The sequence below is a fragment of the Emydura macquarii genome, unplaced genomic scaffold (genome assembly GCF_026122565.2).
Source record: "Emydura macquarii macquarii isolate MOO-44397 ecotype Brisbane River unplaced genomic scaffold, CSIRO-AGI_Emac_v2 contig_499, whole genome shotgun sequence".
NCBI lineage: Eukaryota > Metazoa > Chordata > Testudines > Chelidae > Emydura > Emydura macquarii.
In genome coordinates, this window is record NW_027130636.1 from 5,337,359 (window position 1) to 5,363,781 (window position 26,423).

The 26,423-nt window shown below is 42.3% G+C and overlaps 2 protein-coding genes across 7 annotated transcripts in view; one reads left to right on the forward strand and one right to left on the reverse strand.

Moving 5' to 3' along the window:
• Window positions 1-23,255, reverse strand: part of NGEF (neuronal guanine nucleotide exchange factor) — a 75,941-nt gene extending 52,686 nt beyond the window's left edge. Inside the window, exons 1-3 of one of the 2 annotated variants that reach the window (XR_010918143.1) lie at window positions 23,017-23,255; window positions 7,903-8,242; window positions 5,128-5,248 (exon numbers count right to left, since the gene is read on the reverse strand). Coding sequence is in view for 1 of the 2 variants with exons in the window: in XM_067538810.1 (XP_067394911.1) it covers window positions 5,128-5,248; window positions 7,903-8,167 (386 nt within the window). In the remaining variant the exon portion in view is untranslated. The remainder of the gene's footprint in view (window positions 1-5,127; window positions 5,249-7,902; window positions 8,243-23,016) is intronic. The other variant, XM_067538810.1, reaches the window with a different exon arrangement.
• The window catches only part of INPP5D (inositol polyphosphate-5-phosphatase D), a 113,462-nt gene that overhangs the window by 4,487 nt on the left and 82,552 nt on the right, over window positions 1-26,423 (forward strand). The window lies entirely within an intron of this gene.

The window sequence follows — 26,423 nt, forward strand, 5'->3', positions numbered from 1 at the left end:
GGTGATCAGTTGAACCCTGACCATGTCAACAAGACCCAGCAGCCAGACACCTGGGAAAAAATTCTCTATAGTAACTCAGAGCAGTTGCAGATGGGCCACATGCCACTGTAGGCAATCTCATCACACCATCTCCTCCATAAATTTATCAAGCTCAAAGACACACCATTTTAAAAAATGCCTTAAAAATGTTTCCTCCTTTTCCTGCAAATAAGGAATTTCCTCCCTCCCTTTTCCCTGCACCTTCCATAAAAATTACACTGGCCCAAGATAGACTATTGGCAATATTCAGTCTTTCACCAGTTGTACGTTTAAGGTCTGCTATTGTGTGACCATACAGCAGAGGCGTATGCAGACATTTAACTTTGACCCTTTTTTGGGGGGAGGGAGGGCACATTTTGTGGCCCCTGCCCTGGGAAAAGCAGCTTGCTCTTCCCTCCCTCGCCACTGCCCCGGGAGGAGCAGATCACTCCTTGCCACTGCAGCCCTGGGACCAGAGGAGTTCTATGCCCCTGACAATTATTGGGGGGGGGGCCTGTGCCCCTGCTTGTCCCCCTTTGTGCACACCCCTGCCATTCAAAAGAAGTATTTGGAACTTTCCATTTGCTTCTAGCTCTGTAAGATCCTGAAATATTAGACTTCAAAGTTATGGCATTTTTATGTCTAGAAAAGCTACTTTTAGAGATTTTAAATTTATTAGTTTTAATTTTCCATTCCCTGCAAATATGTGCAGCTAAACTTGCTAGGCACTACATTTGTACAGATAGAGGGATATGAAAAATAAATTTATATTTTAAAACATTCTTAAAAAATTGTATATTTTTTCTATAAAACATGTGACACACATAAATCAGGATGGTACAGTTATAAAGATTTTATCAACATGTGTTTGGGATGATGTGCGTTAATCACTCATAGAGTCACCACTCTTGAGTGATGTGGCCCACCCAAAACACTTTGTACCAATCAACATTTTCATGTGTAGTCTTTCTCTCTCGTGTGTGTGTGTGTGTGTGTGTACAGACAAATGAGTTGAGAATAGTCCATCTTTCAGACAGAAGTGGCTCTATCCTCATTAGTTGCTGCAGTGCCTTTGACAGTCATGCTGGCTGAGGGCCAACAAACATAACTGACTACCTCAGTTGGTCCACATCTTATTAGCGGATGGTAAAGGGAAGATGCATACTAGATGGCTCTCATCTTCAGTGTTTCAAATAACTGCTCTGTCTGCTGGTCTACATGAGGGATGCTCCCAGTAGAGCATCATAGTTGAAAAGATTGTGCAAACAGGAACCCAGCAGGGAGGTATCATCAGGTGATGCTGTTTGATCAGCACCACAACTGTCTCCAGCTGAAGAGCTGTGCTAGTGTCAACAGCAGCAAACCATGGGGAGGAGAGAAGCACCTGGTGCTTTTGTTTAGTACAGTTCTCACTGGTGCTATGGCAGTGGTTACCCTAGAAAGCAGGAAGCTGTACCAGAAGGAACTGAGCTGTGTAGTGTCCAGAGAAAAGCCAAAAGAGTGGGCAGCACGGGACTTGTAGTCAGAGGGTCTTAAGCCTTACTTCTTGTAAGTTTGATGATTGAGAGGAAGCCAAGAGAGCTTGGCGGGACTGTGGGTAGGAGAGTACTAAGGGGAGGCTGGAGAGAACTAGGGGGAGCCAGTGAGAGCTCAGGAAGAATTATAGGTAGAAGAGAGCTTGAACAGAGTGTAGAATGGCGTAGCTCAGGAGGTTAATGATCCTAATGGGAGGGCCAGCTGGCAAACCTTGCTTCTTCTTGTTGTTTGAGTACCTTCTTATTCAGTATGGTAACTTGTGTTTCTGTGTAGTCTCCCTCTATATGTGCTAAGTACACTGCAATATGACACCCCAGTGTAACACTAAAAATGATATCTGAGGAAACTTGAAACATCTTAGGATTTATTTAGTTTGATGTTTCCAGAAGTCAGTTTGACCGAAGATCCCTTAATGCCAGCTGGCAAAGGGGTTACAGGAATATTCTGATTGTGATATGTACATTCTAGTTCACCAACAATGTCATGTGGGGTCTTAAATGAAAGCCAGTATTACACTGGACCTTAGTATCATTGTGAAATGTCTGTACGAATACTATGGAAGTAGTCATGTATGTAAACTGAAAATGTTTTAAAGTCTGTATCAAGGTAGTAGCCACTAGCAAAGATGAAAAATGGGTTGTCCTCCAGACAGGAGGTAAGGAATGTGCAGCTGTCTGTTGGGATGTAAATTAAGCATAGTAAGCTAACATAGTGGATGTCTATTTACATACAAAGACAACAGGAAATGAGCACCCAGGAGAAAACAAGCTGTGGGGGTGGGTGAAGGAAAGGTGTGAGACCATACAATTTGGGGGTATATTTAGGAGGCAAATAAGACACCCTTTCATCCTGAACTAAGGGAGTAAACAGATAGCATATTTATATTGATGAAAACAGGGTCTCAGCCAACCTGCGTTGAAAATGCTGCAGAGGACTTGGAACTAGTTAAGCTTCTTTAGACAGGAGGTTAACCTGTTAGTTAAGTTGAATTTCTAGAAAGCATGTTATAGTTTTGTTTTATACGTAACCATTTGTTTCCAATGTTCTTAGTCATGATCACTTGAATCTTTGATGATAAACTTACTTTTGTTTTCACTCTAAATCTGTCTCAGTGCTGTGGAGTTAAGTAAAGTGCTGGTCCTGGGTTGAATCTTATAAGCTGGTGTGCATACTGTTCCTTTCGGGACAGGAGGTCTGGTATTTCTGTGAGTAGTCAGTGTCGGGCTGCACATCGCAGGGGAATGCTTCAAAGGGACTGGGGTGCACCTATTGTTGAATTGTAAGGCAAAGTACGAGCTGGCACAGCCCAGAAGCGAGTGTTTGGGTGGCTGGCAGGGAGCTGACACCCAGGTAAGCACAAGCAAGACTCTCTCATGCTGGAGGCAGGGGTAACAAGGTGACTCGCACTCCTGTGTACCTTGAGAACTGGCACTGTCATGGTTTGTGGTCCGTAAACCACTATTATTATTATGTTGATTTATTAAGCATTTTTGTAGCATAATGCACTGCTTTGGATGAGACATAAAGCCAATGTCTTTGTTGTTTGTAATTATTAAGGATCCCAGAATAAGGTATTAAGGCCAACGTCCTGTCCAAATCAAGGTCAGATAAACAGTTTCTTCCTACTGTACTTGTAGCAAATTCCCCCTGCAATTTCCATTGGCTATAGTATTCCTGCTCACTTCCTGTCCTGAATCATAATGTAGTGTTGGTGTGTGCTGTGAAATAGTTGCTGTGCTTGTAAATTCCACACACATTCCTTGATAAATCTGCAGATTTTAGTTATTTTAGTGCATTTAAAAAAAACAACCTTGTACCTGCCCAGCCTCAGTGCTGGCACAGATGCTGCAGTGTTGATGTCACTGCTCAAAGTGAGAAGAAAGCAGCCCAGCTACTGCAGCTGCCACCAGCACCATAGTGCTGCTGCTCCAATGTGATGCGTCCCTGCTGTCCAGACCCACAGCCTCCGTTTCTCAGGTAAACCTTAGCTGACAGGCACCAATTTTTTCTCCTCCATAAGTTGTTAGATGTGAGATATTCTACACTTCTCTAGACTGTACATAACATTTTAGGCTTCTTAGCTACAAAAAAGCTAGCTCTTTTCCAAGGTAGAATGATAAGAATAGTGATTTTTGCAGATAACAATGCCATCCCCAGATTCCTGTAGTTATTCCACAAGGCATATTTCCAGTGGCTCTCTTGTAAGTTATAGCCATTTTTGTGGAAGGAAAGCTAAGGACCAGAGCTCAATTTAGAAGTTAAACTCTGGTCTATGTGAAATCTCTCTGCCCAATTATAATAGATATGATCTTTCCTCAGCAACATCACACTGCCTGCTTTCTGTAGACACATGACCTGTCAGGCTCTGCAAGCACCAGCATGTTAAATCTGGTTCACAGCAGCAGCTCATTGTTCTTGACTCTAGAGTTAGGATCATAATTTGCACGCTTCATAGTTGCATAACTGGCAACATCAGGATGTCAGAGGCTGACAGCCATGATTACACCAGAGGGAGAGGAAAAGGAAGGCAGATGGGTTTAGCGTTCCAGCAAACTGCAGCTGTCTGATTTAAAGTGTTCGGTTTAACACCACACACCCAGTGCCAGCTGGGACAGTTTACTTGATTTAAATATGATTTGACTGATTTATATTTTAGGAATTAAAACTCTCTGGAGTCCTTTTCCTAGGTAAAGTTGTTGGAAAGTACCTTTCATTGGTACTCATTTGGGATCTATAAGTGGCACCACATAATCTGATGTAATGTATCTGGTATTTAAGTCTTAGGGCTTGATTCTGAGTATTGTGCATGTAAACACAATGTAAAAGGAAAGGGAGTGCAGGGGAACATGATCCTGTATGTTCTGCAGCCATCCCTTCTTCCTGCCTAGCAGCAGAACTGAGGCAAAAGAGGCTAAGGATCCCATGTGGAGTGGGCTCATAGGGGCTGAAGATTCCACTCTGCGTGGAGGGACTTGCACTTATTCTTCAACCTTACTTGTGCCATATATAGTGTCTGCTCACACTATCTATGGAGTCCATCAATCATCACCTCCCTGCAGTGCACTGAAGAAAGATTTGCAGGATCCAGGCCTTCATGTTATCTCTGTAGATGAGGGATTTAGGCCAAAATAAATATGAGTATCTTAGTGCACACCTCTATTACCAACTCTTGATGATACTATATTGTACCTCAAAAGGAAACTGCAACGCTTAAAAAAATAGCTTTCCCGCATCTTCAAAGGCAAGATGAATGTCACCTGCCAGGAGCTCCCCCCTTCTTCCTTCCATCTTCCCCACTCTCTTCTTCCTCTCTCTCCTACCCTCTCATCCTTTACCCTTTCCCTCCAAACTCATGCTGATAAAACTTTTAGCCACAACTTTAGGTGCTATAGAGGTATAAATTTTATAGATGAAAACACCATTGCAGTTTAAGGTGAGATCAGATGAATTGGTTGGGTATAATTTTGTCCAGTTCCCTTCCAAAACAGTATTCTCTCTGCCTGGTTGCTCTGACCTCTCTCCCCTGTTATTCAGCCTAGGCAATCCTCACCGCCCTCTTATTTTCCTCCTTACCTTTGGATCCATTGTTCTTCTGAGGCTCTCACTTCAGATTTTACTGAGAGTGGGGGTCCCTTGCAAGATAATACATCCACATTCAGAGGCTTGTTTCTGCTTTCTCCGTTTTTGAGTGAAGCTATGACAGAAAAGAGAGCGGACAGGTAGATAAAACAGATCCTCCTTTTGGAGGGGCTATCTTTACATGTACTGTAGGGAACAATTTATTTACATTGAAGGAGGCTGTATATGCAATCAAATTAATGTAAACATACAAATGCATTTTTGTGCATGTAAGTAGGCTGCTAACTGCTGAAAACTTGGACCCCAGCAGTCAATGACTTTCATCTCCACTCATTAGGGAGATAGGATTTAGCTGTGCATTTTATATGGTGTGCTGGTGTCTATTTTGCCTCACCAGGACTTTAGTAGCTCTCTCCTTTTACACACAGAGTAGAAGAGTTCAGTTTCTTGAAAGATAAATGAAGTAAACTTTCAGTAGGAGGAGGAACTTTACCTTTAATTGCTCCTCCCCTTTCCCTCAAAGGAACCTGAATGGCTTTCCTAGGGGACCAAAGCTGTGGTAGAAACCGTAATCAAGTTCAAGATTCTCCATGGCAGTCACAGAAAGAGAAGGACGCATCTCACTTTTGGGGCCTGGATGTTTTCTGTTAGATTTACTTTGCACTAAATGCTAATTCTGCTCCCCCTTTAAATCAAGAGGAAACATCTCACTCTTCATTGAGTGCAGGTCCAGGCGCTACATGAAGAATGTTTCAGAGATGCCCTCCTAGTTGATGCCACTGGATCTCCATAAGAAATGGCTGAAGTCCAAGTTTTGCTAATCTGTGACACTGTTGCTGGAGGTTCACAAAACTAGCTTGAGTTCTCAGAGCTTTCTTTCCTCTAATTAAAACACTCCTCCCTGCCAGAGGGGCTTGGTTACAAAAAAAAGAAGCTCTTTTTCTAGCTAAAGGAAAGCTTGTGTTATCTCTTACAACCACCCCCAAAACTAGGCTGATGCAATGGGTTCCCAAATACAGGCCATTGTCTATGCTGGGTTTAGTTTTCTTTTGGTTTGTTTTTCTGTCGTTCCCATTCTCTGCTCTCACTTCTTGTTTTTGAAATTTGATTTTTCTTCCTGTTCTATATTCCATCCTATTTTTTTCACTGGATGTTTTTTCTCTTCCTTTCTCTTCACCTTTGTTCCAATGTCTTTCCTTAGTGGAATGTGAACAGATTAACCTTTTATACTCATGGTATTCAAATGGGTTTGAAGTTAAGATACAAGAGCAGCTCACCCATCCCTTGTTTCCAGGTACTTCAGCAAATGTGATGAGAAGAGGTTCCTGTTATGAGTCTGAGACTTGTGTCCAAGCAAACACTGCCCAGTTTCGGTGAGAGAAAATGGCATCCATCTTGGTGAGGGAGAGTAGAAGAGCTGCTTATGCCATCCCAGCTGACTGGGGAAACTATACCTCAGGCTATGCTTGCTACAGTGATGCAGGGGAGAGAAGTTTTGCTCCTAGCAAATCCTGCTGCATTGCCTGGTGGAGGGAAATACTGCTCTGAATGACCCTGTGGAACTATTGCTGCAGGTGTGCAGGAGAAAAGCACTGTTCTAAGCGGATCCTACTTCAGCAATGGAATGACACAATGGACATGCAGGAGAGAAGCACTGCTCTGAGCAGGTCACGTTGAACTGATGCTGTAGTGGACATGTAATACAGCAGCATTGCTCTGAGCCGGTCCTCCTGCAGTGGTGCTGTGGATAAACAGAAGAGATGCCCTTCTATATACCCAGGTCTTGGTGCAGTGATGTTATGGGAGTGCAGAGAAGATGCCGTCCTCTGAGCTGGTCCTGCTGCAGTTATGCTGTGGATAAGCAGGAGAGGCAGAGAGAACTGCTCTGAGCTCGTTCCACTGCTGTACTGACAGGGTGGAGGTGAGGTCTCTTGGCATACAGACATAGTCGGTCCATGAACCTTATTGAGAACAGTAGCAGAATATTAAGCAGCAGCTCCTTCCTCTCGTGCTGTCTGCTGATAAGCCGGCTTGGAGAAGGGAAGGAACTTTCCTTGCACACTCTGCAGGGCTGAATGAGCTCTTTTGCTGATAGACTAATGTGCGCCCCACAGTGGAAAAGTAGAACATACCCATTTTCTTGAGAGAATCCCCAGGCCTCTTTTGTGGGTGTGGGGGCAAAGGTATGTTATGCTGGCAGGGGAAGCCTGGCTCATTTGCTGGGAGTGGGGCAGTGTGCTCCTCTTCTGGATAACAGAGTGGAAGTCTTCAGTGGCCTGTTTTACACTCAAACTATCTAGAATATAATGGATATGTTGGAGCAGGTATCTCTAGCCACACGGCCTTCCTGCTCTCTCTGTTGATTTCCCTAGCACTCTGCACAGTTCTTCATTTGTATAGATCTCACTTTCTCTGTTCTGTTCCTAAGAAATGGCTCCCTCCTTGCTTGCTGCATGGATTTCCCTGCTCAAACTTTTTCTGGGAGAGAGGCAGAACATGGGTTCTAACCCTGCTTAGGAGAACATTTAAAGAATCAGCTGTTGGGAAGTTCCAGTCTCTCTACTAGTTACCTAATGGCACTTAAATTCCAGTTGTGGAAAATGGGACAGGACTGGCACTCAAACAAGAGTTCTGGAATTCCCCACATTCTTTAGTGTTGATCTACAGGATTTCCCTCCTTCCCCTCCCACTGGCCTGCTCCCTCTCCTCCCATCACTCCCAATCGCAGGGGAAAAAGGAAGAGAAGTGCCTTTTGGGTCCAGTACTCACCTACAACATGCCTAACATGTGTTCCCTCTCTGTTATTCCTCTCTTTCTCTCTGCTCCGTAACCTCATGGACCGATAGTACTTGGAATTTCTTCGAATGGCAATGTAGTGAGTCTGTGACTCCCTGTCTTGGGTCACATGGTCAGCACCCTCTTCCTCAGAAATCACACCTGGCTGTGACGCTGTCTGCTGAGAATTGCCTTTCCTCACACCACTGGTTGCTTTCATGCAATGCCTTCCCACCTCTTCCAGTTCTTCTGTCTCCATGACAACAGATATGATTGTTCAGTGACAGAACGGCAGAAGACCAGTAACCTCAGCACACTCCATCAGATCTCTCTGCTTTAGAATCAGAAAGAAAAAAACCAGAGTAAGTTCTAGTTAATCCAGAAATCAGAATGCATCATCCATCTACGATGATACAGGGTTTGCTACCTGCCCTGATTTTTTTTTTTTTTTTTTTGGTCCACTGTGATTAAGGGGGCCAACCCACATCTTCCAAGCCTTATTGAAGTGTCTTGAACATTAATTTGGACTAGCACCTCATCCCATCATGACATTTGTGTCTCATGATACAAACATCACAAGCTTGGTGCAAAAGCTTGTTATTCAGGACAAATTATTTAAAAATGGAAACTTTACTGGATAATATCATAGAGTCATAACAATGTAGAACTGAAGTGGACCTCAATAGGTTATCTAGTCCAATCCCCTGCACCAAGACAGGACTAAGTATTACCTAGACCACAGATTCTCAAACTGGGAAGCGTGGAATACATTCTGGGGCAGCGTGAGAAGCTTTAGGGGAAAAAAAATTACCGTGCATATTCAGAGGTGGGTGGCCGGAGAGTGGTGGCTGCTGGCTGGGCCCCCAGCTTGGAAGGCAGTGCTGCCGCCAGCAGCAGTGGAGAAATAAGGGTGGCATGGTATGGTATTGTCTCCCTTATTTCTGCGCTGCTGCTGGTGGTGGCACTGCCTTCAGAGCTGGGGGCCTGGCCAGCAGTTTCCACTCTGCACTGGCTTCAGAGCTGGGGGCCAGAGAGCGGCAGCTGCTGGCTGGGCATCCTGGTGAAGGCAGGGATGTAAACTACTATAGACACAAAGAAGGGGGACACGATCAGATAAGTTTGAGAATCACTGATTTAGACGGTCTGTGAAAGGTGTTTGTCTAACCTGTTCTTAAAAGCCTCCAATGATGGAGATTCTACAACCTCCCTCGGTAATTAGTTCCACTGCTTAACTACTCTTACATTTAGGAAAAGTTTCCTAATGTCTAACTTAAATCTCCCTTCTTACAATTTAAGCTGATTACTTCTTGTCCTATCCTCGGTGGTTAAGGAGAACAATTTATCCCCCTCCTTTTTATAATAACCTTTTACCTCTCTATAGGGTTCTCTTAATGTAAGAAATGGACCCCTTTCTCAGGTCCTGAGAAACATGTTACTTCTGATCCAACCTTCCCTGAAATTCAGGGGTGTTTGGAGCTGGGATTTGGTTTGGACTGTTCTTAAGTGTTAACATTTAAATAGGAAATATATTAAAGATAAATACGTTGATCATTATGTTAATTTGGGGTATGTAAATGACTCTGGTAAAGAGACATTGAGTGTATGATCGTTTCTGTGGCTCAGTAGAAGGGAATAGGCTAGGAGGAAGAGCTGCTGTCAAGAGGGAGAGCACAAAGACAAGAGAGATTATTATTGCCCCTTTATCCCTTTTCCCATGTTTCCTCCCCAAAACAGTTTAGAGGGCTTAATCCTGCACCATTAAAGTTACTGGAAGTTTTTCCATTGATTTGAATGGGAGATGGATCAAGCCTAGCCTGCCCTCACTACCCCTGTTCTCCAAACCACCATCCACTCCTCATTCACATCCCCCTTAGACTCGCTTTTGCCATGATGTCCCCAACAAGTCAGTCAGTAACTATCATCTAAACCAAAATTCCTCTGTGCTTTGCTGTGCACCCTTTGTTTCTCCTGCCTAGATTGTGAGTGCGTTGGGGGCAGAGACTCTCTTTTGCCAGTGTGTAACAAATAACTGGATTGTTTCTTCATAAAAATGGGGTTGAGGTCTTCACAGGAGTCATTAGCCACAGTCAGATGATTTCCACTGCTTCCAAGTCTTCAAAGGAAGCACTTACAGAAATAAGGCACTTGTGTGTGTGACTGTCACCTGCTGAATGACTGTGAAAGCACACAGATATCCTTGTTGTGCTTAAAGAAATGCCTTGAATAGAATGAGATGTTGCATGATTAGATGAATCTTATTGACATAGATTGTTCAAAGATGCAGCTACATTCTTATTAGACTTGTGTGATGTTTGAAAAAAGAAACAAAATGATTGTGATTTCTGAAAGAGGCACTTTTTTCACTTTTTTTTTGAGTCATTGACAGGCTAACAGCTCCTTCCCCCCCCCCCCCCAAAAAAAAAAAAAAAAAAGGTGTCTGAACAGAAATAAGCACAGTGGAAGAGAGTAGGATCTTCATGTTTTGGGGGAAATTAACCATCTGGATTGCTGTAACCATTAGAAAATAACGTCCATACTGGGTCAGGCCAGTGGTCCATCTAGCCCAGTATCCTGTATTTCGACAGTGGCTGGTACCCAGTGCTTCAGAGGGAATGAACAGAACAGGGCAATTTATCAAGTGATTCATCCCCTGTCGTCTATTCCCAGCTTTTGGCAGCCAGAGATTTAGGGCCACCCCTATCATGGGGTTGTGTCCCTGACTGTCTTGGCTAATAGCCATTGATAGACCTATCCTCCATGAACTTATCTAATTCTTTTTTTTTTAACCCGGTTATACTTTTGGCCTTCACAACATCCTCTAGCAATGAGTTCCACAGGTTGACTGTGTGTTGTGTGAAGAAGTACTTCCTTATGTTTGTTTTAAACCTGCTGTCTATTATTTGCATTTGGTGATCCCTGGTTCTTGTGTTATGTGAAGGGGTAAATCACAATTCTTTATTCATTTTCTCCATATCATTCATGGTTTTATAAACCTCTTTCATATTTCCCCTTACTTGTCTCTCTTCTAAGCTGTACAGGCCCAGTCTTTTTAATTTCTCCTCATATGGAAGCTGTTCCATACCATTAATCATTTTTTGCCCTTCTCTGTACCTTTTCCAATTCCAGTATATCTCTTTTGAGATGGGTTAACCAGGACTGTATGCAGTATTTGAGGTATGTGTGTACCATGGATTTATATAGTTGTGTTATGTTTTCTATCTTATTCTTTATCCCTTTCTTAATAGAGCCTAATATTCTGTTAACTTTTTTGACTGCTGCTGCACACTGAGCAGAGGTGTTTGCAGAGAACTATTCACAATGTCTCCAAGCTCTTACTTGAGAGGTAACAGCTAATTTAGACCCCATTATTTTGTATGTATATTTGCGATTATGTTTTCCAATATGCATTACTATGTATTTATCAGCAATGAATTTCAACTGCCATTTTGTTGTCCAGTCACCCAGTTTAGTGAGATCCATTTGTAACTCTTCAATCAGCTTTGGACTGAATAATTGGATTGAATAATTTTGTATCATCTGCAAACTTTGCCACCTCACTGTTTACCCCCTTTTCCAGATCGTTTATGAATATGTTGAACAGCACTGATCTCAGTACATATCCTTGGGGGACACCACTATTTACCTTTCTCCACTGTGAAAACTGGCCATTTGTTCCTATCTTTTGTTTCTTATCTTTTAACCAGTTGTGGATCCATGAGACAACATTCCCTCTTATCCCATGAATGCCTACTTTGCTTAAGAGTCTTTGGTGATGGACCTTGTCAAAGTCTTTCTGAAAGCCCAAGGACACTATGTCCACTGGATTACCCTGGACCCCGTATTTGCTGATACAGAACTCTGTTAGAGTTCTTTGAGGGTAACAGTCTCCTGTGATGAGTTCAAGAAGGGCAGGTAACTATGGAGGTGATACTTTCAATTCCTATATAGATATTTCTAACCCACAGAGCATTAACAGATGTTATTTGCTGGAGTGTAAACAGCGCATACTCAGTTTGCAACAGTGTTTTCCTCACTTGATGAAGAATATTTTAAATATGTTTACACATGGAGTAAGATTGCCATCCAACAGCCTTATTGCTAGTGGAACAGTGAATGAGTGAGTCAAGCCAATGCTGTGAACCAGGGCCAACTCTGGGTGTCTCCAGTGAATTCAAGAAGTTGTCCTAGACTCTGGGGATTTGTCACTGAAAATATATTGAGGGTCTGTTTTTAAGACCATAACCCACACACCTACAGACCACATTGCAATTGGGTGCCGCTACAAATCACTACCTAGATGCAGTGTCATTTAAATACTTGAGTTTGTTACTGATAGATATGCTGATTTATAGGCCCAAAGAAGAAGCTCTGGGAAAATAAGAGGCTACAAAAATCCAGAACAAGTAGAGATGATAATTCCAAACGCTGCATGTAAAGCAGTACTAAAGATTTGCCTTGTGACTTGAGCAGAGAGTGAGGAATTTGTTTGGATAGAAGCTTTACTCTGTGATGGAGATGCTATTGCATGACAGTTGACTGAACTTGGCGTGTTAGATAAACCTCTAGAAACTGGTAGTAACTTTAAAAATTGATAAGATTCCTGGAAGAAAAGAGAGTCCTATGGATATGTTTGGGAAAGAGGAAGCTGCAGTTGCTTTTAAGGGAGTGGAACTGGTTATATTTGAAAGACAGGACCCTCTGTGGAATCAAAGATGATGATGAATGTAATTAACTGCTAGTACTTGGTGCACAATGGGAGCAGATTGTGGGGCTGCATGATCAGACTAGTCATGGGAACTGGATTTGTCCCAAGCCTAATACTTTTTTATTTGCTACATCAAGCCAAAGATGTTGAAGCTAAATACAAGAAATAAGCACGATACCAGAATCAGTACATGAAACTTGGAAGGGCAGCTGCACTGAGCAATATTTGTGTATTTTTTTCAATGGAATTAGTTTGTGTGCACTTTTTCATCTTCAAAACTGGGGCAGCAGGAGTATTTTAGTGATGGCTGACCACTTCGTCCTGTTCGCTCCGGCATTTGTGTTATCCCATGAAAGATCAGACATCCCAAGCAGTGGCAATGACATTATACAGGGATTTTACTTTTGTATTCTATCACTGGTGGTAACAATGGTGGGGAGCAATTGAGAGTGCTAGTGTAGACAAGGTGCTGGCAACTGCCAACCTTTTCACTGCTGTGTTGTGTCTAGATCTATTGTGAATGAATTCACTAGTTAACCACAGTCTCCTGGGGAAATTATAACTCTCTCATTCCTTTGATATTCTTGCAAATCATGCAGTACGTTTCCGTGTCTGCAGATGGTGAAGAGCTTGGATCTATCTCTCACCTAAAAGACATCCCCTCCAAGAGCATGGTGCCACTAACACCATACTAGACCATTAGTTTAGTATTGACACGTGGGGAAAAGTGACTGATTTAAAAAAAAAAAAAAAAAGGAATATACGAAATCAATATTAAATTGATTAAAAACTGGTTAACCAATAGATCTCAAAAAGTAATTGTAAATGGGGAATCATGCAATAGGGATGTTTCTAGTGGAAGTTCCACAGAGGCTGTGGCCTGATACTATTCAATGTCTTTATCAATGATCTGGGAGAAAATGTAAAATAATTGCTGGTAATATTTTCAGATGACAGGAAAATTGGTGGAGTGGTCAATAATGATGGGGATAAGTTAATGGGGATAATTTTGTAAAGTGGGCTTATTTGAATAACATGTATTTTAATATAGACAAATACAAAGTCCTATATCTAGGAACAAAAGAATGTAGGTCACACTTATGAGGCTGGGGACTCTAACATGGAATGCAGTGACACTGAAAAGGACTTATGGGGTCATAGTAGATAAGCAATTGTATGTAAGTTCCCAGGGCAATGCTGTAGCTAAGAAAACCAGTGTGACCCTGGCTCGTAGGTGTAGGGAGGTGGTATTACCTTTGTGTATAGTATTATTAAATCCCTTACTGGAATACTATGTCCAGTTCCAGTGGACACAGTTCACAAAACACATTGACAGAGCTACAAGAATGATTTGAGGTTTGGAAGACCTGCCTTACAGTCAGAGACTTAAGAAACTCAAGCTGTTTAGTTTATCCAAGAGAAGGTTAAGAGGTGACTTGATCATGGTCTACAAGTACCTGCATGATTAAGGTTTCTGATAGTAGATAGCTCTTTAACTAACAGAAAAAGGCATAACGGGATCCAGTGGCTGGAAGATGAAGCTAGACAAATCTAAACCAGACATAAGGTACACATTTTAACAGTTAGGTTAATTAACCATTGGAATAAGTGTCCTAGGGCCATGACAAATTCCCTATCACTTGAAGCCTTTAAATCAAGACTGAACACCTTTCTAGCTCAATTTAGCTAGTTTAGCTCAATTAGAGGCTTACTGCACAGGTTACTGGGTGAGGTTCTGTGGCCTAGGTTACACCATGGATCAGACTAGATGATCATTGTGGTCCCTTCTGGCTTTAAAATCTATTAATCTTCTTTTTAAAAGTATTAGCTGATTAGCAGTGGCCTTGTCTGGAAGGTTTTATCCATCAGAAAGCAATGATGAGTTCTCATGTTCTGTTTGAAAATGTAAAACACCAACATAAAAACCATGCTTTGTGAATTTTTGTCATCCTAAGCATAAACAAAATAAACCAGATGGGGCCCTTTTAGGACAATATTTTGATCTAACAAACTTTCAGAGAATGTGGGGCTTTTTTTTAAGTGTGATCTGAATATATAAACAAATGCATGTTTGCTGGACCAGCTCAGCTTCTTTTAAAATGTTTTTAATTATTTTGTAACTTTGTTACTTGCATCTGAAAACAAATCTCACCATTCTTTACAGCCTTCATTTAGTAACCATTGATTTTCCCCCTCATGTTTCAAATGGAATTGAAGCTAATACAGGTTATTCTGTAAACTATCTGCTTAATATGCTTCCTAACGAGGTTAAGACTGCTCTGCGCATACGGGTCACAATCCAGCTGCAGTCCTTACTCAGATGGGCCCCGATCCTATAAAGAGCTCCATGGACAGGTGGGTCCCTACTGAAGTCAGTGGGGTTCTGTACAGGTGCAGCAATCAAAGTAAGAAGACGACCCAGGATTTGCTAGATAGTTGCTGTTGTAGAAGGGAACATGTGGCTTATTGTCATTTTATAGAAAGGTATTTGTGCTATATAAGGGATACACAACAGTGTGGTGTGGAGCAGTTTTATTGGTTTGATTTCGGACCTGTGTATCACTTGCAAGAGGCAAAGCCATTAGTGAGTTATGCAGCTCATTGCACACTAATACTAATGAAGCCTTTATATCTTTTCCCATTAGTCTGTATGTGCCACACATGTAGCAGAGAGCCGGTTTCAGAAACACTTGAGAGATTTAAAAAATGTTTTGGGACTGGCACCATTTTATGCCTCCTGTAAAGCCGTATGTTGTAGTCACCATGAGACGAACTGTTCCAGGCTTGGAGGGGTGACCTTAAATGGATTTTTTAGGTATAAAAATGTCCTAACTTTAAAGTCTGGTCGCAGGACTTTCCTGGGCTAGAAACAAGTGGTGTGTGTGTGTGTGTGTGTGTGTGTGTGTTTGTTTGTATACACTCATATACACACACACACACACACACACAAGGTATACATCACATAAAAAGGGTCTGCATAATTGTCACACATATAAGGTAGCCAGTCAAGGTTCTGATCCAGCACCTATGCTGTGTGGGCTGGATCAGGACTTTGACTGGCTTGCTTGGACATCAAATGGTGGGCCTGAAGTGGGCTGGCCCCTGTGAACTGAATCAGAGATCAGCAGCATGACCAGGGAAAGAGTTGCAAGGGAAAGAGATTGGTTGTTGCTCACCACAGCATCTGGAGGAGGAGCCGTTTCAACTCTCCTAGTTAGAGAGCCTGAGGCCAACCCAGAGCACCCCACTCATCACTGTACAACAGAGAGTCAAGCCCAAGAGCCTGTGGCACACCTGGGGACTGAAAACAAGCAGAACCTATAGCCCCACTCACCTCCAGACCTGGAGCCAGGGGCCAGCCAGGTCCAGACACCAACCATCCTGAAGTAGAGCAATCAGCCATGCAAAGGAGGATACCAGCCCTATATCCTGAGCTCCAGTCCCACTACTCTGGTTAGGCTTGTGGGGCACTCTGGGGCAAGGGGCAGGTTTTCTTTTGATATTGATTTAGTTGTGGGCTGTCAGATGTTATTGTGGAGTGGGATGGGCTGGGGCCTTGTTTAATGATCATCCCTGAGACCTTTGCCTGTTTCCTCTCCCCTCTGTTTTCTCCTGTCCCGGGAATAAACTGCCATTTATGACGTGGTCTTTGCTTCGTGAAGCAGTATTCTAGGTGTCATAGAGTTGTTAGTCTTTTGTACACCCAACCTTTAAGTGCAATCACTGGTTACTAGGAACCCAGGGGTCCACTGGCCCTAAAGTGGGATGGATCAGAGTTGACTCAGCACCCCTAGGTGCCCTAGAAATCAGGGCTATATATATAATTACAGGAGTGGTGGTAGCAACTCCTATATTTAGGTTGATTAATATGCATATAGATGAATGTGTGTATTAATAACATTAAATAACTATATATTTCTTGCTAGCAGAATGCCTTATCTTTTATTTTTGGTTATACTTTGTTTCTTGATTTTTTTTTAATATGGCAAAAACAAAGACTAAAATCAGTATCAAGCTCATAATACAGTTTACAATTGTAGTCAGTACTTCAAAGACATATTTGTTAACCTCACTAGTCTCCAGTCCTGTTCAACAGAAATCTATGCTTCATCCCATGGGTCTCACTGAGTGGAAGTAGCTGAGAGCTCTATCTTAGACATGAAAGCATTCCCCCTGTGGGGCTATGACATACACACTCCTATTGTGTGGGGAGAGTCAACCTAATTCTTAAAGTATATTGAGAAGCATAAGTGGAAATTTACTGGCCTTTCTCGTTTTCCATTATAAAACCTTAAAACTAATTAAACAAAACCTGACCTTCTTTTATTTGTATCCTTAAATTAGTGCACATATAATAGCAAAAGTATATTCCGGGGGGGGGGGTGTTTTTGTAAACCCTATGCAAAGTCAGAGGTGTAGAACCCTCTTGGTCCTTCCTGACCTGTGGCCTACTTCTTCAGACTGACAACTTCCTAGCCACTTTCTGCCTCTGTCACCCCCTTCTCTTTCTCCTCCTGCCTTTTGCCTCCAATATTGCCCACCTCAACTTAGAAGCCTCGAGAGAAAGCATGATGCAAGGCTTCTTGCTCTTCCTTGGGCGGAGGGGTGACTAGAGGGATGATGGTGTTAGAATATCTGTGAGAAATCAATTGGCGATTGGTTTAAATTGATGTTTGTAGTGAATACACATGCAGCCCAAAGCATTGGACAGGTGCAGTTTTATAAAGTGTGATAAATAGGGTGTAGCACTGTAGCTGGCCAGTAGGATAAGAGTGTGCAGGGCCCCGGGATGTGAATGAATCAGTACACAGGCATAAGAACTAGTACCATGTGCTGGTGATGTACAGAAAGGATAGATTCTCTTCCCAAAAGTGGTGAAGTATCAACATCCAAGGCCTCAACTCTTGTAAGGTTCTCCCTCACCACAGTCCACATGGAGCTGTTAACCATAGAGAGCAGAAACGGCAGGTCAGCATTACACATTCCAAAGCAATGCTATAAGGCTTCTGCATACAACATGCAGTATGCAAGTACACGCCCCCTCGGCCCTGCACAGGGTGACTCATTTGGGCGTGGGTGCAGGAAGCTTGCTTGCACTGTTGTTGCCTGGGTCATACTCTTTATGTGTATAAACATAGGATTTCATTGTCCAGAGATGTCAGTCTGGCACTTTTCATGAGCACTAAAGAGACACACAAACAAAACAGGTCAGCAACAGAATTGCCTCCGTTTATACCAAGACTGAATGTAGCCCAATACTTTTACAAGATTAGCCCACCATAGCAGTATTAGCAGTCCAGATCTCCTTGACATTCACAACCCAGTCTAAATAGAAACCAGCACAACAGGATTCGTAGGCCAGGTCTACACTAGCAATTATTCCGGCAAAACTTTTGTCACGCGGGTGTGAGAAAACACACCCCTAAGCGATGTAAATTTTGCTGGCATAAGTGCTTGCATAGCTGCGTTATGTCAAAGGGAGAGACCTCTTCCGCCAACATAATAAAACCACCTAAACAAGCAGTGGTAGCTATGTCGGCAGGAGACGCTGTCCTGCTGACATAACTCTATCCACACAAGCAATTATGCCAGCAAAACTTACGTTGCTCAGGCGGTGTTTTTTACACAATCCTGAGCAACAAAAGTTTTGCCAGCATAAGTGCTTGTGTAGACAAGGCCTTCCTAGCAGCTTTCCTGCCAACCTATTCCCCGGCATACTCCACTCAGTGACCACAGAGTTCTCCAGCCATGTCTACACTTAAAACTTAGGTTGACATAGCTACAGCACTCAGGGATGTGAAAAATCCATACCCTGAGCGCCATAGCTTTGCCTACATAAAACCTGGGTTAGATGCAGCTAGATCAATGGAAGAATGCTTCCATCAACCTGGTTACTGTCACTTGTGGAAGTGATGTTCCTACAGGGACAGATGAATCCCTTCTGTCACTGCAGGCTGCCTCTATGCTATGGGATTCTACCACAACTGTGCCACTGTAGTCCCCACAGTGTAGACGTGGCCTCAGTTACTCAGTAATTTGGTCAACAGTAGCTCTCTTCTTTCACTGCTACAGTCTAGATAGTTTCCAGTACAACTTCCAGTGAGTTCTTTTTTCCCTGTAGTTGAAATAACCTTCAGGGCTTGTTTTTTCCATAATGAGTGTCTCGCATATAACCAGGGCAAAGCTAGAAATAGAAATGGGCACAACTATAGTTTTCTTCATGGGTAATGCAAATGTTGTCTGTCCTAAGGGTAATAGGCCTGACTCCCTAGTAACCAGCCTAATGAAAAAACCTCCAAGCCAGACACATCTCCTAATCCCATGTTTTCATAGAGCCTGACGAGCCTGCCATTAACTGTCACTTGGTTTCTAATGGGATCTGTCATTTCTCATGTTCTTGTTCCTGATTAAAAACAAGATCCAGGGGTGTTGGAACAATTTGTATAGTGGGGGTGCTGAGAGCCATTGAACTGAACTGTAGGCCCTGTCTATGATGGAAAGCATTTCAAGCAATGGGGTGCTGCTGCGTCCCCAGCACTCTTAGTTCCAGCACCTATGCCAAGATCACTTCATCGTGGCCCAGAACTGTGATTTCTAAATCAGCCACCTTTGACTCCTGAGGGCTGAAACATTTATGGGCAAAGTCTAAGGTATGTATTGTGGCTTTTTTCCATGAATTGCATGTTTGCTCTTGGCAATAAACTACATGGGAGGGGTATGAAAAGGAGCCTGTATTGTAGAGTCCTGTGTGGGACTATTTTTTAAAATCCTGCTCTCATCCAACCCTGCAATACCCACTGCCACCCGCTCCTGCATTGTTTGTTGCATTTTTATCCTGTTCCCACCCTCAAAAACCTTTTAACCTATAAGAGAGACAGGTTCCCCCTGCTACTAAAATAAAACCAAACCAAAACTGGTCGTGCATGCGTGGTGTGTGTGTAATTCAGCCACAATTTTTACCACTAAAAGAATAAAACAAATCTTCTTTAAACCATGTAAAAAATATACTTTAACTCCTGTTATAATAGACATCAAATCTGTTTCTATTGTGCTTAAATTTAAATATTAAAAGTTTTTAAGTGCTTTCCCGCAAATTACCGCAGTTTTTTTTTTGTCCCCCCACCCCCACCCCTCCCTGCAACAAAGTACAATTTACCCACTCCCATTATCATGGCTGCAGGACCCATGGGATCCCATTCCCGCTGCAGGGCTCTGCCCTGCTGCTAACACTCTAATGGAGTTTTATAAAACTCTTTACTCGTCACTGCAGCTTGTGCTTTCTCCGTGTCAAAGAACTGAGTCAGACTTCTCTTTAGGCAGTCTCCTTGGTGCCAAGCCCATCAGTCATATGAAGGTCTGCTAGATTATGATTAGCCCTTGTGTGGTTAGGGAGAATGGAAGGAGGCGGCAGGCCCAAGTGCAAGCTTGTGGAGAGCGGCCTGAAGATCACTCTTGCACTGTCTTTCTAGCTGGGCTGCTCTGGGACAGAGTGTACATCCTGAGATGCAGTCAGTCCTGCGAGGGTAATGTGACATGGCAAAATCCCCTAAACAGGGCTGGGTGTCAATCACAGAATCTACCCTCACTTTTTTTAAGATTGAATGATACACTATGATCATCTGGTATCCTGTGCACATGTGCTCCCACCTCACTCCCAGACATGGGCTTAAAAACAGAGCTGTATAGTTACAGGCAGGAGAATTTCCCCTTTCCAAGTATAATAGTCTAAAGTAAATTTGTGACTAGAACTGTATGCATCAACGTTTAGCCAGTACCATATCTGAAGGCTGCTTCTGTTATTGGCTCAGAGCACACTTGTCTGTATTAGCTTGAAAAATAAAAAGACAGCAGAGTCAAATCCTCCTTTGCCAGCCAGTGTCACAGAGTGAAGGCTCACCAACCTGAGACCTGCTCCATTGTTTTAATGAGGATAGCAGGGGACTCTGCTTGCTAGCATTGACAGTGCAAGCAGATGTGGTTGAAATGGAGCGGGAGCAAAGCATGAATTTGACAGTGTGTTCCATGAATAGTTGGTTGACTCGTCCTAGGTTCAAACCCTTTCCACTGACAGCAGCATGACATGAAACTGACTCCGCATCTCTCTCCTGTCTACTTAATTTTGTTTCATCCTTCCAGACTAATATACTAGCAGTAATGGCCTCTGCTTTTAGAGAGTGGTGCAGGGCTCTTCTAGCAACTTCCCTAATTCCTTGTTTTAAGGAGTGAGTGGGTGAATTGGGCAGTGGTAGGATGACCCTAGAGATTCTTGTGTTTCAAGCAATGGATTGGGATGCAAGAGATCTGGGTTCAATTCCCAGTTCTGCTACAGACTTCCTGTGCGACCTTGGGCAAGTCAATTCATCTTCCTGGAAGTCAGTTCCCCATCTGTAAAACAGACCTTTATTTTTTTCCACCCTTTCTCTATTTAGATTGTTAGCTGTTTTGGAACTGTTTTCTACTAAAGCACATAACTTGACGGGGTCCTGATATGGGCTGGGACTTCTAGATGCTACTGTCATGCCGTAAAAATAAAAATAGCTCAAAACAATAGGGTTTAGGTCTCTCAGTGCACTTCACACAGTGCATGTTGTCAAGTACCTTCTATGGAATTCCAGCTCTTCACCATTCCCATTGGTTTCCTTGACTTTTATATGGGGCCAATGGCAGATGTTCTTAGGGCTTGTCTAACTCTATACGAACACGGTTCATGGAAAGCGGGGGTGTAAATCTATCCAAAGCTAGCCTGCTGCACACTAACTGTCCACGTGGACCCTATGGCCGTGCACTTAAAGTTCTGTAGTGCACTGTGATCTACGGTGCATTTAAATGGGAGTAGATTAAAGCACACTGGGGAATGTTTAGTGCATGGCAGCAGGGTCCATGCAAATATTTAGTGTGCAGCAGGCCTGTGCAGGGTAGAGTCACATGCTAGCCTGTTGCAAACTAAGTGTTTGTACAGACAAGACCTTGGAGGGGGACATTGAGTCTGGAATATGCTTCCCTATTGGATAGGCAAAGCCGAAGTTTGTTGATCTTCTGGGTACACTCCCAGCCCTATTTGTTCACTCATGCATTTCCTTGGTAGATGGTTTCACTGAGAGGAGTTTCTTCTATGGGCACAGAGTACAGTTTTGTTTTTCACTGATTCCCATCAATTTGTTATTTCAAGCCTAAGCTCTAGTCTCTTGTGAAAGGACTAGAGCTGCTCAGAAGTCTGAAAACGTTGCCCCTAGGCGCTACCTTAATAAACATGATGATTAACAATTGCTTGTAGAAATTTTAGAATAAATTACTTCAAAATGTAAATTTTCAGTTCAGAACTGCTGGAGCTGGGTAACTCTGAAAGTTAATAGAGGTTGTATAACTAAATCTCTTCACGCAACACTGAAAATGTCCCCCTAACCATGGCAGTGGATAACAATATGTACTCTGTATCTATGGGCAGGATTTTTTTGGTCAGTGACTATTGTTCTAGGTATGCTCCTATATTTACACTCACTCTTAACTGGACTTATCAATATTTCTGAGTTTGGATAAAATTGGAACTGACTTGAACCTTCACCCATCTCTCAAAGTGAACTTGAACCAACCAAACATTTTTGCAGGTTCAAAAGTGTTTACCTACCTTAATTTTTTATTTTTATTTTTCATTTTAGTGCAATTTCCTGCTTTCAGCCCGGACTGGACGTGCGAGTCTATGAGATAATATATCACAGCGCTTCTGACGTAGCTGAGCCCGTCAATCACTTGAAATCTTAGTAGAAAGCTTGTTCTTATGAGATTTTGAGCCTCTGTGTGCTTTGCATTTTAAATAAAACAGACCAACAAAAAAGCTTTTCATTGATGGGAAAGAGTAGATTACTATACTGGATGCTGAACAATTTAGCAAGGGTTTTGCTGATCAACTATTGGCAGCCTAATGAGAAAGAACATTAGGTGATAATAGAAGGAAAATAGCTTTGTAGAGAGAGATTGCAGATGAACAGCTGTCAGGAACAAAATCACAACCTGTGTCATGATCCTGGAGAAAGAGATGTTGTTTGGGCGGGGGTGCCTAGAACATTTGCTGCTTAAATTTTTAACCTTTTCTCTCATAATAAGCTGTTAATTCCTGTTTTGTGCAAACTGGGTCACCAGCAGAGTGACTCATGTCCTGGGTGACCTCTTTGTGCCATGGCAATAGCGTATTTCCTTCCTCTCTGTCCACTAGCATTCCAACAGTTTAAGCTACCACACAATGATACCTGTGCCAGCTGGGACTCCGACAGTATGTTTTTCCCTAATTACAGTGCTCTGCTCCTCATTTGTGTACTTGTTTGTTGGCTGAAATGTCTTCCTCCCAACTATGCCCTGTCAACATCATCAATCACGTTTTTTTCCTCCCAAAATCGGATTTCACTCACCTGCTAATGAGAATCTGTCACAGCTGGTTCGTTCTCTCCATGTTGTCATTTACCATCTGGATGAGTTGAATGTATATCCACGGAATCTGTACTATATTCCCAAAGATTTTTGAAGGTGTTTATGGCGAAGTTCTGATTCTTGAAGTGGGAAATCCCTGCTGGCAATATTTATGACCTTCAGCCCAAGCACTTTCTGTAACCAGCCACTGCATACTGGAAAGCAAAGTTCTCCGTAGGACTTTGTTTACTTTTAGTTTCCAGAGTCACAGCAAAGATGATTTAAAGCAACAGTTCTCCCTTTATTCAGTTAAATCAGTGCAAACATGCACCAAATCTCCTTCATGCTGTCTGGGTTGAAGGTTTAATTACTATGCATGTGTAAGATGCCCAATAGAAATCTTTAATGACTGGGTGAGGATCTAAAAATGTGGACACTGCAAGCTCAAAGAGTGGAAATAATAAATGGTATCTTATCTTGCTTAGTCACTGCTATTGCTTTTCTAACAGCTGTAAATAATGCAATCTGACTGCTAAATTTTATGATAATTTTTTAATTGCTGTTGTCTTTTAATTCCTTTTGTGTAGGTAGTTAGACTGGCTTTGCTTCAGACATACCAATACCTATTTTGGTCCCTTTTGAATCTATTAATCAAAATTCCCTTTACAAATTTTCTCTACAAAAATACTTTGATTTCAGTGTGGGATTTGTAGCTACATTTTCTGTTGTCCCCAATCAGACCTGTGGTCTCTGGTGGTGGCTTACGCTTGATGTTTCATAATTCCTCTGGACAACTGTGCAGTGCAGTATCTAGGAAAGAGCAGATTTGTCCTGCCCTCTGAATAGATCATTTGATAACTTGAAGTATGCAATTTGAATATTTCTTTTTGTAAAACCCAATGAATCTCTACTGAAGACATCAGGCCCTTAGTGTAGAGTCATAGAAATGTAGGACTGGAAGGGGACTCCATATGTCATTTAGTCCAATCCCCTGCACTGAGGCAAGACTAAGTATTATCTATTCCAGTGTTTCTCAACCTTTTTGATATCCAGGACTGGCTTGCTACTTTCCTAAATTGTGTCAGGGAGATCTGAGGGACCAGCACTGGTCTGTAGATTGGTCACTGAGAAAAACTGATCTAGACCATCCCTGACAAGTGTTTGTCTAACCTGTTTCTAAAAACCTCCAATGAAGCAGATTCCATAACATTCTAGGTAATTTGTTCCAGTGTTTAGCTACCCTTATCATTAGGAAATGTTTCCTAAAGTCTAACCTAAATCTCCTTTGCTGCAGTTTTTTCCATGACTTTTTGTCCTATATAACTATACCATAAATGTTTGTTGGTTGTAAAATTATCTGACTTCTTTTAAGATCCAGCTCCTATATTCTGGAATTTGATCTCCTGCCTCACTGAATTCTGCAAGTTAAGGCAAAGGACCATGCACTCAGTTGATGTCGATTAGTTCTGCTCCGTTAAAGCCATTGGAACTATGCCGATTTACTTAAATTGAGATCCAGCCCTGTGTGCTCACTGCAATCAACAGTCTGTTCCACGGTTGCTTAATTCAGGCTGAGATTTAGCTAGACCTTGTGTGGGAATGGTGGGCAGTACAAGCTGGGTTCTTTGGTCTGTGAGCTAGTGTTTGTGGGTGTCTGGCAGTTTCAATGAAGACCCCACAAGAATCATGACTCTTGCCATCAGGAGACACATTACAGTGTGAAGCTGCATAGTCTTTTGTTTTAAAGCTACCTGCCATTAGCTGCATCCAGTGTTTTCTTGCTGTAGTATTATGGAGCAGTGTAAAGATGAAATATGATCAGGTTTTGTTGTACCCTTTAGGATCTAAAAATCTCTGTTGGTTCTGCTCTGATTCTGCCCCCTTTTATGGCTAAATAAATTCTGAGCTTGCAATCTTTCCTTCTATGTAAACCATATTATATCTCTAGCCAGCTTCCTCATCCTTCTCTGGACCTTGTCAATCTCACTAGTTTTTAAACATATAATTATTTTCCCCTCAAATCAGTACAGTAAAATGAATATATGATACAATGTATAATACAAAATGTTAGAGGTAAATATAAGGGATTCCATGAACATAGCTAGCCAGAGCAGGAAGCCTGAGAACTCTACTGCAGGTCAGGAGCACTGTGACCATTGGATGGTGGAGATGGAAACTTACCGGTAGTTACAAATTGCCTAAGATGTGAGTGGAAAAAATTAACTCCCTCCCCAAACTGCCCAAAGCCTTCTTGCCTCAAAGGGTCTGGAGGAGTAAGTAATCTTGTCACAATGGGATCCATGCAAATCCAAGCTATATTGCTGACTCTTGGCCTGAGTAATTAGGGATGATTTGGGGCCTAGCCAGGCTATCTCCATTAGGAGGTGAAATTGATGATGGAGTCAGATATTTCTGTGGTGCAACCCTGTTTATTTACAAAGTATGTACACAAAGTCTTATTTCCCTGGACACAGTAGGGATAAACCACAGCAGGCAGTTTCATTGTTCAGAAACCCAAGTTTGCCTTTTCCAGCAAGTCCTGTGCTCTGAGGTGCTCTGTCTTGTGGCTTCCTTCTTCAGCCACATTGACCACTTCATCTCTGGCTTTCTGCTTTAGACATACCTAGCTGTAACAAGTCAATGCCCCAGTCCCTGTGTTTCCACTCAGTCCCTAGGGAAACCCCTTGAAATGTATGGCTTTAGCTCAGGCTCAGGCCTTGCCATGCTGCCATGTGCCTTGGGCAATGGCTTTTGATGTGTCAGCTATTGCTGCACAAAGGGGCATTTAATTGCTCCTTCATTTAGCCTGAAATAATAGTTGTTAGCATGCCCATCAGCTTTACCCAGGTTTATGATTGATGTCAGCCATTAACACCTTACAGCATAACATTATAGACTAAACTCCCTTAGCTGATGTTGTATTTCTACCAGTTGTCAAAGTCAATGAACTCAGTTTTCAACATTTTTCAAGGGGAATGTAATATGCATTGATAATTTTAATTGAATAAATCTCAGTATTTCATTAAGTGTAGCCTTTTTTACAGTCCTAGTAATCTCTTTCCACATGAACTCACCAATATTAACTTCTAAATTCCTTTTCTAGCTTTCTTTTCCACTAAGTCAGTAGCTTCTGCTATATCTTAAGAGATAGCACCCAAAACTGAACACAGTACTCCAAACAAGAGGGCTCCATTGTTCAATTACTGTCATTATATTATGTTCTGGATTATTTTTATATCCCCTTATTAATGCTCCCACACATCCTATTTGCATTTTTTTATAACTTACTTTTTTTTTTTTTGTGAAAAATTCTCATTACAACAGTCAAATGTAAGAGCAAAGAAATAACAAGTGCAGAACAATAGACCTGAAGGGCTCGAGTCTCCTCTAGCTTATGCCTGTTTCATAC